Source organism: Tupaia chinensis, unplaced genomic scaffold (assembly GCF_000334495.1).
Source record: "Tupaia chinensis unplaced genomic scaffold, TupChi_1.0 Scaffold146187_1, whole genome shotgun sequence".
In the NCBI taxonomy this organism is placed as follows: Eukaryota; Metazoa; Chordata; class Mammalia; order Scandentia; family Tupaiidae; genus Tupaia; species Tupaia belangeri.
Genome location: NW_006206042.1, coordinates 1,423,432 through 1,437,448, shown reverse-complemented (window position 1 = coordinate 1,437,448; position 14,017 = coordinate 1,423,432). Strand labels below are relative to the sequence as shown.

At 50.2% G+C, this 14,017-nt stretch overlaps 1 protein-coding gene across 4 annotated transcripts; it reads left to right on the top strand.

Annotated features, from left to right (window-relative positions):
• The first annotated feature begins 270 nt into the window (after positions 1-270).
• Positions 271-11,341, top strand: SLAMF8 (SLAM family member 8). 4 transcript variants are annotated; one of them, XM_006168846.3, is made up of 5 exons: positions 283-541; positions 3,980-4,306; positions 7,917-8,216; positions 8,297-8,407; positions 10,517-11,341. In XM_006168846.3, exons 1-5 carry the CDS (start codon positions 502-504, stop codon positions 10,576-10,578), a joined length of 840 nt encoding a protein of 279 aa, XP_006168908.1. In that variant the 5' UTR covers positions 283-501; the 3' UTR covers positions 10,579-11,341. The 4 variants fall into 4 exon arrangements, with proteins under 4 accessions (XP_027624230.1, XP_014439779.1, XP_027624229.1 ...); XM_027768429.1 differs by lacking the exon at positions 3,980-4,306 and having other exon boundaries at positions 271-541; XM_014584293.2 differs by lacking the exon at positions 8,297-8,407 and having other exon boundaries at positions 280-541.
• Positions 11,342-14,017: the final 2,676 nt, after the last annotated feature.

Below are 14,017 nucleotides of genomic sequence, written 5' to 3'. Positions count from 1 at the left end.
CCCCAGTGTGGAAGGGTAAATGGAAGAGCCTGCCCAATGGAGAACAAGGGCAAGGGGTGCAGTGTTGAAATCAGCAGCTGTGAGCAGGGGTTCTGGTGTGGGATGGCTAGAGAGACAGGTGTGGCGACCAGCCCAGAGAAGCAGCCTGAAGCAGGAAGGCAGACAGCAGGAAGCAGGGGTGGATGCCGGGAGGCCTGGCCAGGCTCAGGGAGGAGGATGTGGGCTCAGGCGGGGGCGCTTGTCGCCAAGCATTACCCAACCGTGTGCATGTGAAAGAGGCTGACTTACAGGAATCTGCTCCAGAAAGCCCAGCGAGGTCTGCAGCCAACTTCCACTTTCTTCTGGATGTTTTCGCTTTCAGGACATCTCGTTCTGAGTCAAGATTCCCTCTTCTGAACATGGGACTTTCCAGAAGGACCACAGCTCCTTCCGTGCACTCACTGGGTCTGGGATGCGCTGGATGTGGGTTTTGAGGGACTCTGCCCGCTTCTCTGGAGAAGAATGGCTGTGTGGTCCCTGTGGAGTCTGCTGCTCTGGGAAGGTAAGTGGGGCAGGTGGCTGGCCTGGCCTAGAGAGCCGGACTGGGTTTCCCAAAGTGTGAGAATCCAGGAGCTGAGTTTTTTTTCCGAAGCAAGTTCTTAGGCAACATGTAAAGCTAGACGGATATGTAGGTGCAGGGTCCTACGTGAGGAGAGGGGGCAGCACTAAGAGCAGCCGTGTCCATGAAACGGGAGCTGCTCTGCGACCTAGGGAGTTAGACGGAGCCAAATTCTGCTGGTTGGGGAAGAAAGCTGGCTGTGAGAACGGTGAGGATTTGGCCGTGTTAACACGTGGAAAGGCTGATGCAGTCTGGGAAGAGGTGGGAAGTGCAGGACCAAGAAGGGCTTCCTGCAAGCTGAGATGTGTGTTTTCAACAGCTGGTGGGAAGGCCGAAGTCCTTCCCTGCAGGCCCATGTAAAGAGAGGTAGATCTCAAAGACGGATGAGAGGCAGGAGCAGGTTAAATACAAAGAGTTCCAGGACAAAGCATGTCACAAAAACAGCTATGCATGGATTTCAAGTATTTTGCCCTCCAAAAAATTCATGCTTTAACTTCATTGGTTCATGAACATTTTGAAGTCTCTGCGGCCTCATTATGGTCCGCACAGCCTTGAGGGTGGCTGACCACTGTGTGATGTTGGAAGAGTTGACATGGGGTCTCTTCAACACCAGGCTGTCCCTCTACCAGTCTGATGGCTGAGTTCCCTTGTCCAGTCAACAAGTAGCCAGTGTGGCATGTGTCAGCACTGCAGGGCCACGGATGGGAGTAGTGGGGTATGACAAAGACCAGTTGTTGTTGTTTACTTCAGACTCATAGGGACTTGGAGTTTGCTTTTTCTGGGGTTCCTGCCCAAGTTCCTGGTCCTGAGGCCTCCAAAGGCCTTGCAGATTTCTTTATTTTTTTCCTTTGTCAGAGAGTACAAGCATCTCCTGATGGCACATGGTCAAACCTCCATTCTTTTTCCTTCATTTCTCCATCCCATCAGGATTTTGAGTAAGCATGCACATGTGCCCAGAGTGTTTCCTTTACTTTCATTTTCTTTTTCTTTTTTTGTTTTTTGTTTTGTTTTGTTTTGTATTGTTTGTTTTTTGCCATAGGGCATGTGTACTCACTGGAGAAGAGAGAGACAGAGAGAGGAAAAAGGAGAAATCCTCCCCCAGGGGGATGGCCATGCTGCAATCCTTTCTCCTCCATCCTCTTCTCGGGATTTTTGAGCATGCATGCACATGTGCCCAGTGTGAGTCTGGGACTCAAACCACAGTTGGCCATGTGGGAGTCCAGCTGTCATAACCAGCACCCCATCTGCTGACCTCCAGGGCCAGGACTCGAAATACAGTCAGCTATGTGGGATTTGTATCCACAGGGCTCACAGTGCCAGCTCTTTTCAATACTCCTAAGTACGTGTGGGAAATCACACTCTAACCCTCAAAGGAACGCCTCAATCCATTTGGTTCATGAAATCTTTCAAATAGTTGGGTATGTGGATTTTTTTTAATTAACTTTTAAAAGGTCTCTTCATGGTGGAAGAAATCAATAGAGCCAATCTGGTTCAACCCTTTATTTTACTGGAAGAAATCAATAGAGCCAATCTGGTTCAATATTTTAATGATGCCCCGGGAGGTCGGGAGGTCACATGCTGAAGGTCACAGGGTTCACCTGGGGCAGAGTTAAGACAGGATGGAAAGACTGCCGCCCACTTCCACTCTGCTCTGGATATTTCCACTTTCAGGATGTCTTGTTCTGAAAGATTTTTAACTTTTTTTCTTAACTTTTTTTTATTCATGATAGAGCATGTGCATGCACATGAGAGGAAGAGAGAGAAGCACTGTCCACGGGGTCTGCTTATTCCATGACCCCTCCCTCCAGTCCTCCAGCTCATTGGACCTCGGGTCATGAGAAGCTAGGTCTTAATCCACACCCAGCGCGATTCTCTGTGTCTCTGTCTCCGCTCTATTAACACGAAAGCTATGTCCAGCCGGCACAGAGGTGGCTAGGGCCAGAGAGGGCGGTGAGGGGGACAAGGACCTGGAGGTACTGAGGCTGACTGGTGGGCACCCAGAATGCCTCGTTGTTCAAACTCCCAGACCTGGTACGCTGCGCATCGGCTCCCATTCTGCTGCACCCCTGTGCCCACCACTGGGCAGCCGCAGGGTCAGTCCTCAGCAAACCCTGTCATTCGCTCGGTTCAATCTGCAGACCCTCTCCCACAGCCTGTCCTACACAGGGGTGGGCACGAGGAATACGATGGTGACCGGGAAGTATTATTGTCCTTGAGAAGCTCTTGGCCTCGTGACAGATGGTGATGCTCAGGCAGGCAGCGTGGTGATGGCAAGCCACTGTAGGAACACTGAGGAGCGGACTGCACCCTGCAGTGAGGCATGGGGGGACCAGGGAGTTAGTGATGCCTCAAGGATGAACAGAAATTAACCCGCGAAGGAGTCTGGCTCACCTCAAGCAGAGGTGTGGCTCTCATATTTCAAACTCAAGTACGATCCCCCGATAGCACCCCGCTATCTCAGCCCATGTTTGTTTCTCTTCTTCTTCTTCTGGGTCTCAGAGAACAGCATGCAGTAGATCCCGAGGACCTAGGAACCTTCCTTGACTTTTTCTTCCTTCACTCTCCAGATCTAATCTATTACCAAACCCCACTTATTGCCCTGTCTCCATCTCTCTCGATTTCTGCACTTCTCATCCCAGTCACTCCCTTCCTCAAATCAAGCTTCCAGCACCTCTGCTTTGGATTAATGCAAGCAGCCTCGATCTTGTCTGCCTTCATTGCATGCCCCACCTCCCTGCTGGAGTGAGCTTTCTAACCAGGCATCTAATCATGTTACTCTCCTGCTTAAACCCTGTCTGAGACCCCACGTTGCTCTAAGGACAAAGCCCAGACTCCGCTGTTGCTTTCAGAGCCCTGCATGAGCTGGCTTCTGTCAACTCCACAGTGTAATTTCCGACTCCCCCTGCAGAGAAGCACTTTCAGTTCCCAGGTGCACCCTGCAGGCCTGTGTACCTGCTGTTCCTGCTGCCTGTAAAGCTTCCCCAGCCTCACCAGACAGCCCTCCTCTTGGTCTGGCTGCTTCCCATTTCTCGTGGAGGTGTCAGCTTAGACATTTCTTCTCTGAGGCCCTCAAGGCTGGACAAAATCCGCCATCACGCTTCCTGTGTTTTCCCAGAGTGCCCCTTGTTTCCATCCTGGGCCTTAGCATAATTGGTTTCCATCGCTTGCCAGAGCATGTGGCTTCCTCTGCGAGCTCCATACATGCAGGGACCCGGGCATTCTCTTTGCTGTTTTGCCCCAGGGTCTGACATGTTGTGCCCTCAGCTGGAGTGGAGGGGCATAGGGGAAGGGAAGATGCTCCTTCGCTCCTAACAGCTCAGTCAGTGCAGGAGAGGGGTGAGGCGCATGGGGCAGGCAATGACATGAGTTCTGATCTTTCAGCACTACTTCCCACCGTGGTTCGAGGCACCCAGGTGCTGAGCAAAGTGGGGGACTCAGTGCTCCTGGTGGCAGAGCACCCCCCAGGCTTCCAAGTCCGCGAGGCCATCTGGCGATCTCTCTGGCCTTCAGAGGAGCTCCTGGCCACATTTTTCCGGGGCTCTCCAGAGACTCTGTACCACTCCCGCTTCCTGGGCCGAGCCCAGCTACACAGCAACCTGAGCCTGGAGCTCGGGCCACTGGAGTCTGCGGACAGCGGCAACTTCTCCGTGTTGATGGTGGACAAGGGGGGCCGGGCCCAGATCCAGACCCTGCAGCTCAAGGTGTATGGTGAGTGCACCTGACACTGGCTCCCTGACTCTTCCTCCCACAAAGCACCAGACAGACATCCTGAGCTCTGGGGGCTGGGGCCAGCTGGGTTCTAGTTCGACAACTGGGAACAGCTGCTCCTTGCCGCGACATCTAAGGAAACTCCCCAGGGACACCCAGGGGAGCTCCCATCTGGACTAGCAGGGTGTTGCCGTCACATCCTCACCTGAACTCCAGCTCTTCTTCTCCCTGGCTCAAAGGCCTTGGGCCCATTGCTAACCTCTCTAAACCTGACGTTTCTTCATTGGAAAACAGGCACGATTCCCCCTCGTGCCTAGGAGGGTAAAATGCAGTAGTGTGCAAACGCGTCTGGGGCAGAACCTGGCCTGTGCATCAACAATTCTAAAGTCTCCTGAGTCATAAGATGCTACCCGGCCTCAGTGGCACAGTCAGTAGGGTCCTAGACCACAGTGCTGGAAGCCACATGACTGCCCGAAATTGTGTCCTCAGCCCAGTTGGCCTGAAAACACCCCAGGTCCGTGTGTGGGGACTCAGGATTCTAAGAAGCTGGGGAGCTGGGGGAACGGGGTTGTGATGTGGCGAGACTCTACCGGGGTGCCTCTCTCTCCCTCTTTCTCGCTCACATGTACATGCACACATTCTCTATCATAAATAAACTTCAAAAAATACGTTTTAAGATGTGCTGTTATTTTATCTACCACTACAGAGAAAAAGAAAAATATACCAATTGAACCCAATGACACGATGGGTTTTTTACTTAAAATTAAATTGTAATTCAGCTGGGACCAGCAGATGGCATAACAGTTACGTCACTGGACTCCTATGTAGTCAACCGTGGTTCAAGTTCCAGACCCGGCAGCTTAAAACTCATGCCAGGTGCGTGTGCATGTGCGTCCAAGATCCTGAGAGGAGGATGAAGGAGAAGGGATCGTGGCATGACCATCCTTTCTGGGGATGATTTCTCTCTTTCTGTCTCTGTCTCTCTAGCAAGCACACGCACCCTATACCAAAAATCTCTCTTTAAATAAAAGGATCATAATTAAGCTATAATTAAAACTATAGAATGTGGCCATTTCTTTTTCTTTTTTGATAGAGAGTGCTTACATGCACAAGTGAGAGAGAGAGAGAGAGAGAAAAGCAACATGGGCTGGGTCCTACCACACTGTGAACCCCTTTTCCCAGCCCTCCAGGTCCTCAGGACCCTGGCCTGTTTTCAGGCCAGCCTGCAGGATAGGAACGCCCAGTTGGCCATATCGTTTCCAGCCTGTGTTACTGCTATACTGGGGTGGGGCGGCTGGGCCACGTCGCTGTACTCCTGAAGGAATCTTTCAGAGAGATTTGAATCCTGTATCCTTCCTGGGTTCTCTCAGTCATTCATTGCAAAACATCCCCAAACTTGTTGTTTAAAAACAACAATGATTTATTTCTCATGATTTTGTGGGTGGTGGGGCCCAGCTGCCCAGGAGGGCCTGCTGTGGTTACCCATGTAGCTGGATTGTCTCCTCTGGGCTGAACTGCCTGGGAGCTGAGTGGCCTTTTCTTTCCAAGGACTTCACCTCCACCTCTACCATGTTGCTGCTGATCCAGGAACAATGGCCTATTAGCTCTCCTTTATGTAGCCGATGCCTGAGGAAAAAGGTGGAGTGACCCCAAGTCACCATTTCAGTACAACCTTAAAAACTTGGAGAGAGTGGGGGGTGGAGGGAAGTTTAGATTTAAGTTTTCAAAGCAAAGGTGACAGCTGGGAAGAATTAAGTAAACTGGGGAGGTGTCTCAAACCCCCAAAGACAGCTCACTGCTGCCCCTGTTCAGGGTGCTGATGTGCATGTAGAGGGTCCCCTATTGGGGAGGGCGGACAGTGGTGGAGGGGTGAGGCACGATGTTTTGTGAGGCAGTCCCACATGGGAAAGTTGCCGGTTCAAGCCTAGAGCCCTCCTGAGCGTACCAGCCACATGCAGGCGGTGAGCTGGGGACAGCTGAGGCTGGGGGTGGATCTCAGAGTCAGGACTCTGTCGAAGGTGTTGCCTCTCTTTCTCTTGCTCATGGGAGAGATAAGTTCATAAACTTTAAAAAAAGAAAGAAAGGAAAGAAGGAAGGAAGGAAGGAAGGAAGGAAGGAAGGAAAGAAAGAAAAGAATGTCCTTCAGGATGCATGGAGCCTTGGACAAGTTTGCACATCGCCGACAGGTAGAATGCTGGCTGGGTTTCACCACCCTAACCACTACTCCTCCTGCTCGGCCCAGTGCCTGTGTGCAGTCAATAACCCACACAAGCACACAGGCAGCCCCAGGCCTCTCCCCATTCTGCGTCTGGGCTGCCACACGTGTGAAACGAGGACATCGAGAGTGATAATACATGCAGCACCCACACCGCTAAGCTCTGAAATGCCTTGTTCTCAGCATCTGAATTACAGATTTTAAGGAAATTGCTGTTTTATTGCTTCCAAATACATAGTGTGATTAGAACTAATTGCACGAAGCTGCCAAAGCAGCCGTCCTTAGGAGCTCTGCTTTGACAATAGATAAGAATGATTCGAATTAGCAGATCAGTTACTGGAAATGTCAATGGGTGTCTCTACTGTGCCTGCTCGTGTTTGGAAGCAGCTTGTCCTCTTAAGTGATGTAAATATCCCCCCCTGTAATCTTTGTTTATACTATTAGTGTGCCCAGCAAATCATTTCGTTTTTCATATCGCAAATCCCACCAGACTGAGCTGGCATTAACGAGGTTTTACTCTGCTTGACTTTGGAATGCTGTCAGAGACTGAGCCCTCCCGTTGTCACCAGAATGCTCTCCTGCTGGTCCCACTGCCACTGAGACCGGGATTTACTCATCAACCTGTGTAGGAAACGGGAGCCACGGCTCAGAGCATCAATTTGTTCAAAGGCCCAGGCACCGAGCACCTGCTATTTGCCAGCACTAGAGAGCCAAGGTTATGGAAAGAACAAGACAGGGCCCCTACCTCTGGGCTATTTCTTCACAGTGTTTTGTGCCCTCGTAATTATTTTCTTAATTATTCATAATCACTTGTCAGGATCTGTCTTCCCCACCACACTGTAAGCTCCAAAAGGTCAGAAATGTATTCGTTTTCTTGCCTGATTTAATAAATGCTGTTGTCTCTTGTTGACTGACTAACATACCATGAGAGAAGTTAACAAAAGAGAGAGGCAGCATGCTTGGAGAGCTCCGAGCCATGCCTAGAATATCAGGAAAGGCTGCCCAGCGAAGGCGGTAAGCATCGTACCCAAGCTGGCCTTGAAGGGTGGGGGGGAGTCCTCTAGAAGGACAAGAAGGAGAAAGCATATATGTGCACAGATGATAAATAGAAATTCATGGAAGATCCCTAACAGCATGGCTGTTTGGGAGAACTGCAAATTAGTCAGGGTGGGCAGGGAGGACTAGCAGAAGGCACAGCTGGAGAGGTTGACAGGAAACATTTCACGGAGGGTTTGCAGGGCCGAGCGCTGTCCGGCAGGCAGTGGGAAGCCAGACGAGGTTCTGAACCAAGAGAGTCCTAGTCCGAAGTAGTATCTGACCCCACGCGGAGCCCAAAGTTGGAACTGTGGGCCCTGCCCGGCATCCCTGTAACCCTGCTCTACCGTTCTTGCTCAGATGCAGTGCCCAGGCCGGTGGTGCAAGTGTTCATTGCTCTAGCAGAGGCTGCCCCCAAGACCTGCCAGGTCTTCTTGTCCTGCTGGGCCCCCAACATCAGCGACATAACTTATAGCTGGCGACGAGAGGGGACAATGGACTTCGGAATCGAACCACACAGCCTCTTCACAGATGGACAGGTGTTGAGTGTTTCCCTGGGACCAAGAGAGAAGGGTGTGTCCTATTCCTGCATTGTCTCCAACCCCGTCAGCTGGGACTTAACCACAGTCACCCCCTGGGAGAGTTGCCATCATGAGACAGGTATGCCAGAGGCCAGTGGTCAGTGGTTGAGGGGTTATGAAGCACCAGGCCCACCTCTGACCACAGCCCTCCATGTCCAGCACCAGGAAAGGCCTTCTATAAAGATGTGTTTCTGGTGGTGGTGCCGGTCTCACTGCTCCTGATCCTTCTGGTTGGCCTCTTCTGTGCCTGGCACTGTGGCTCCTGCTCAGGTATGAGTCCTACAGGAGGTGGGTGGGTGGATTTACTGGGCGTGGTTGGACCTCCTTCCTGCTACAGTTCAGGGGATCTGTCCCTTTGTACCTTCCCTATCTCATCTCCTGGCCACCATCTCAGACTTCACTCTCCAGCCAGACTGAACTACTGGGTCATCAGAAATATCATGATGCATTTTTGCATAGAAAAACAGAAAGGCCTTCAGGCCTTTGCACATTAGATTCTCCTGCCTGGATCGTCCCTCCTACTTCCTTTCTTTGCTTAGTTATCGCCTACTCCTACTCGTTTTCAAGATGAGTGTGCTCCAGGAAGCCTTCCAGACCTTCTTCCCCTGTCCCCCTCGGGCTGCTCCATGTGATTTCTCTCATCTGCTTACTTAAGTCTCAGAACTAATCACACTTACTTCCTCCAAGAATTTGAGCCCCTTCAGGTCAGAGGCTGGTCATGCTCAGTGGCTCCTAGAATATAATGGTAGCTGGGATTGATGTTATAGAGTGAAGGCCTAGTTGAATTCTCCCCTCCTCGCCTATCACCCCTAGGGAAAGGCTCCCCCTGAGAAAGCCCCTCCTTGGCCAGTTGCTGATGGGGCTGTCTTCATGAGAAAAGCAGGAGAGGGGAACTCTGACGTCAGGCTCTGCGTTCTACATCCAGCTCAGCGCTGTCTCCCCTCAACACCCCCCGCCAAGGCCCTGCCCTGAAAGACTGCCCAACTGACCTGGGCTCCGTGGCCTTTGCCATCCTCAGCTGTCTGAGCTTGTGGCCCCAGGGTCAGCAAAGGGAAGGCACCAAGACCATGTTATGGTAGGTCCAAGCAGGCAGGAGTCTCAGCCCAGCCACTGGGTATGGGGCTGGCGTGGGGGGAGTGCCGGTTGCTGTGTGTTGGGGGAAGTAGGTGAAGAGGAAGCAGGCGAGGCTACAGCACACCTAGAGACCCCGTCTGCTGTCTATGGAGAAGGTCTGGTCCTGACCCTTTGCTCAGAGAAACCCCAAGATTTGTAGTAAGAAGGTGGAAGGCTGGAAAGAAAAAAATAAAACACTTTTTTTTTTTTAATAAAAAATAGCTTTATTGAAATATAATGGGTCAGCTGGTGGCACGCTGGTTAAGGTGCTGGATCCCACATGGCTGATTCCACAGTTCAAGTCTCAGACCCACCAGCTTAAAAAATATACTGGGCACGTGTGTGTGCCTAAAATCCCAAGAGGAGAATACAGAAGGGATTATGATGTGGTCAGCCCCCCTGGGGGGATAATTTCTCACGTTCCTTCTCTCTCTGTCTCTCTGTCTCTCTCCAGCAAGCACACATGCTCTATGGCAAAAACTGAATAAAAAGAAAGATAGAAATATAGTTAACATACCATACAACTCACCTACTTAAAAATGCACAATTGAATGGATTTTAGTATATTCAGAGAGTTGTACATTTATCACCATAATCAATTTTTGAATTTTTAAAATCAATTTTTCCATTACCCCACCAAGGAATTCTATAGGCCCTGATTCTCCCATTCTTCCCTCAGCCTTAAGTAGCAACTAATCTACTTCCTGTCTCTGTACATTTGTCTGTTCGGACATATCGTGTAAATGGAACCATCCACACAGGGACATCGAGAATCTGAGGAGCTGGAGGGCTGGGGAAAGGGGATCACAACATGATGAGACTCTCCTGAGGGTTCTCTCTCTCTCTCTCTCTCTCTCTCTCTCTCTCTCACACACACACACACACACACACACCCTCTAGAAAAACAACAAAATGGTAGCTTTGCCACTGAAAAAGGAGAGTAGGAGGACCTGAAGACCCAAGAACCTGAGATGAGTCCCCACACAGAGTCCAGCAGCTGGTCCTGGCTCTGCCACTCGGCTTCTGGCCACTTAATTGGGTTCAGGGTTCATTACAGTCCTAACTTCCTGTGCCTTCTACAGATCAAGGTTACACTTTAGAAAGAACTTCCTGTTCTTAAAGACTCTCCCTTTCCCAGGTCTGGGAAGACCAGAGAGAAGTTCCTTTGGCTTGGTTCAGGAGACTTAGGGTTCAGAGGTCTGGATCCAGACCAAACATATCAGTATTCCAAACACTGGAGAGTAACTTTCCTTCTGATCTCACCAGGGAGAAAGAAGGACGTGTGTGCCGACAGAGCGACTCCTGAGACAGAGAACACCCTTGTGTAGGATTTGCCACGAGGGACGATGTAAGCTGATGCCTGGATTATCGGGACCACCACCCCGCCCTGTGCAGGCACATGATGCTCTGGGACGTAACTGGTGCCAGGAACCTCCATGGACTTCAATCCTCATGAGACTCCATCCTGCCTCCCAGGAGAGGCCGAGGCGGCATCACACTTGAAGGGCAGAAGGCACTAGCACAGCCTCCCACGCCCCCTCTTTCTTATCCCCTCTTTATACATCCCAGCTCTTCTCTGGACAAGATGAGCCTAGCTGGACATTCCCTCAAGGACGCTGGAAGTTCTCCAGGATCCACAGAGACATTGATTACCAGAGGCTTTCACTATCCCACCTCCGTTCATAAAGTACTAGCCACCTGACACCGGAAGCTTGTCTCCAGCCTCGATCCCATGCTCCAAAATCTGAACTGACAGGAAGAACCCAAATCACCCACCACCAGCTCCAACTCCAGCCCTAGCTCCTCGAGTTTAAGATCCTGACGCTTCCTATTGACCAAGGTGTCATCATAACAAAAGATCTAGGGAAAGGTGAAGGAGGGAGGTGGTGAACAGGTGTTTCTCTTTCTGGCCTGAAAGAATTCACAGCCCCTCAAGGGTAAATTGCAATTACAGATCCCCAAGGATAGTTGACTCCCACGGTTCTGATAGGTGCCTTTTTTGCAGGTAACACCTTTTGTGGTTTTTGTTTTGTTTTGTTCATTGACAATAGGGCACATGTGCTTACCAAACAGAAATAGAGAAAGGGAAAGTGAGAAATCAACCCCTCAGGAGGATGGCCACACACCAATCTCCTCTCCTCCATTTCCCTTGGGAATTTGGACATGAACGCACACATACCTGGCATGTTTCTCAAGCTGCTGAGTCCAGGACTTGAACCACCCAGTCAACCATGTGGAATCCAGCCTCTTTAACCCGTATACCACAGGCTGGGCCAATCACCTCCTGCATGATCTGAGGGACAAAGGTGAGAGTCTCACTTGATGCTCTAGCACAGTGATCAGGGCAAGAATACTGAATTTGCCTCTGCCAGCAGGAAGTCCGTGAACAAGTTCGGAGAGGGAAGAACCATGAAAAGCTACGCAGAAGAGACATTATGGAGGGCAAGGGTGCTGAGGCATTCTAGAATCTGCTATCATTCTCAGATGCAAGTGCCGAAGACTCCCCCAAGGTCCAATGGAGGGGACAGAGAGCCCACCACTCAATGGGAGGATTGTCAAGGTCACTTTGACGTGTGATAGAAGATATGATTGTAAATATTTTCGGAAAATAAATTCTGCTACAGAATGATCCTGTCTAGAAAGGCTCTGTCTATTGGAAAAGACTTGAGGGCTAAACTTACCCTCAGGGATTAGCGGCTGACAAGGTTTGTGGTGACTCCAACCCAGGTAAAACTTGATATTTCACTCAAGTCTTGATAACAGAGAAGAAGGAGGCACTAAATAAACAGGGCTAGGTTTTGAAATATTTCCCAGGGTGACTTCTCCACCCAAGATGTGAACCCTGTCTTAATTCCGGCCCAAATCCACAATTCCTAGGCAGTCAGTCCTTCTACCTTGGACAAATAAGAACTGGCTTCTAGATTCACTCCATCACTCCCCCACATGATTATGACCAGATTTTCCCTGCCTGCTGGCCCTGCTCAAAGGTCCCCTGCTGGTCACCTGGCTTTACCTATTCTCATCCATTTCCTGCATCCACTGCTCTCCCACCACCCTCCCCCAAGCCCTTCTGAATAGTGTACGAGGCCACTGGACTTGGAAGCTTGCACTACCCTCACCTGCTACTCAGGCAATCCTCATGCCTCATCACAAAACCATGTAAAGCTGGTTTTAGTCTCTAAAACTGAGGGGCAAAAGAAAGCTTCAGATCTAGCAATGAGCCATGGTGATTCTGTGGGGAAAAAAAAAAAAAATAAAATCACACCACCCTTACCGTTCCTCCCTCCATCCCCAAGGATCTTGGACCAAATCGGGTCTGCGTGAGATGGATCCTACAGCCCACCCGTTACAAAGCAACCTTGTTTAGACCATGGTTTCGTAGTGTCGTGTACTGGGGCCTTTTTGAAAAGATTCACACTGTTTGAATAAAGTAATGTTCCCATCTCCAATGGCTCCTTGTCAACTAGAAAATTCATCAACCCTCCACTGAAAAACACACAGTGCTTCCACAAAAATCAATATTTGTGCTAAAAAACACGGAGATTGATGCTTTCAGAGCAACATAGCAAATATCAGCTGAGGGTTCGGCACGTGCCAGGTACCCCTGGAGGCACTGGGGAACCTGTCGTGAGCAGAGCAAAGGCCTTGCCTTCGTGCCATTTGTGTTCTAGATAACATAAATAAACAAGTACGTACACAGCAGATGTTGACAAGTTCTACTGAGAACACAGAAGCAGACTAAAGGGTTAGAGAGCCACGTGTTGGAGAGAGGAGGTCCCTCTTAGATAAGGCATTCATAGACCACCTTTGGAAGGGTTTTCTGTTTTTTTTCTTTTCTTTTTTTTTTTTTTTTTTTTTGAGAGGTATATATATTTTTTTCCTATAGAGTGTATACGCTCACCAGAAAGAGAGAGAGAGAGAGACAGAGAAAGTGAAAGAACTCACCCCCCCGTGGGGGATGGCCACTACCACCACCACCACCCCACCACCACCCCCTAAGGAGATGGTCCTGCTGCAATCCCTTCTCCTCCCTTCTCCTCTCCAGATTTTGGGCATGCATGCACACATGCTCAGCGTAATTTCCAAGCTGCCAGGACTCAAACCACCATCAACCACGTGGAAATTCAGTTCCTTAACCACCACACCAACCACCATGTTATCTGCTGGCCCCAGAGGAGGCAATATTTGAAGAGGCCCAGGAAATGAAGGCATGAGCCATGTAGTGACACAGAGAGTTCCAGAGGTAAGAAGGGGCCAAGGCCCTGTCTTGGTCTATTACTGTATTACTTAGAAATACCTGAGTCCAGGCCGACAGGTGGCATGGAGGTGAAGGAGGCTGGATGCCATATGGCTGACACCATGACTTGAGTTCCAGACCTTGAGGCCTGGAAAACATGCTGGATGTGTGTAGCAGGTGGCATGGTGGTTGAGGGTGCTGGACTACCACATGGCTGACCACAGTTCAGGTCCCGGACCTGGCGGCTTGCTTTCTCACTTTCTCCCTTTCTCTCTCACTCTGTCTTTCTCTGGTCAAATTAAATAAATAAATAAGTGGATAAATAAAGCTGAATTAAATAATTCTTAAAAATAATGGTAATAATGGGACCAGCAGTTAGCATAATGGCTGTGTTGCTGGACTCCCATGTAGTCAACTGTGGTTCACGTCCCAGACCCAGTGGCTTAAAACTCTCACCGGGTGCGTGTGCATGCGTGCCCAAGATCCCGAGAGGAGAATGGAGGAGAAGGGATTGCAGAGTGGCCATACCC

Excerpts from the sequence above, each read along its gene's own strand:
- SLAMF8 (XM_006168846.3), top strand. The coding sequence starts at position 502 with ATGGCTGTGTGGTCCCTGTGGAGTCTGCTGCTCTGGGAAG. Across the intron at positions 4,307-7,916 it reads CCTGCAGCTCAAGGTGTATG|ATGCAGTGCCCAGGCCGGTG; the intron begins GTGAGTGCACCT and ends GTTCTTGCTCAG. Across the intron at positions 8,408-10,516 it reads GCACTGTGGCTCCTGCTCAG|GGAGAAAGAAGGACGTGTGT; the intron begins GTATGAGTCCTA and ends TGATCTCACCAG.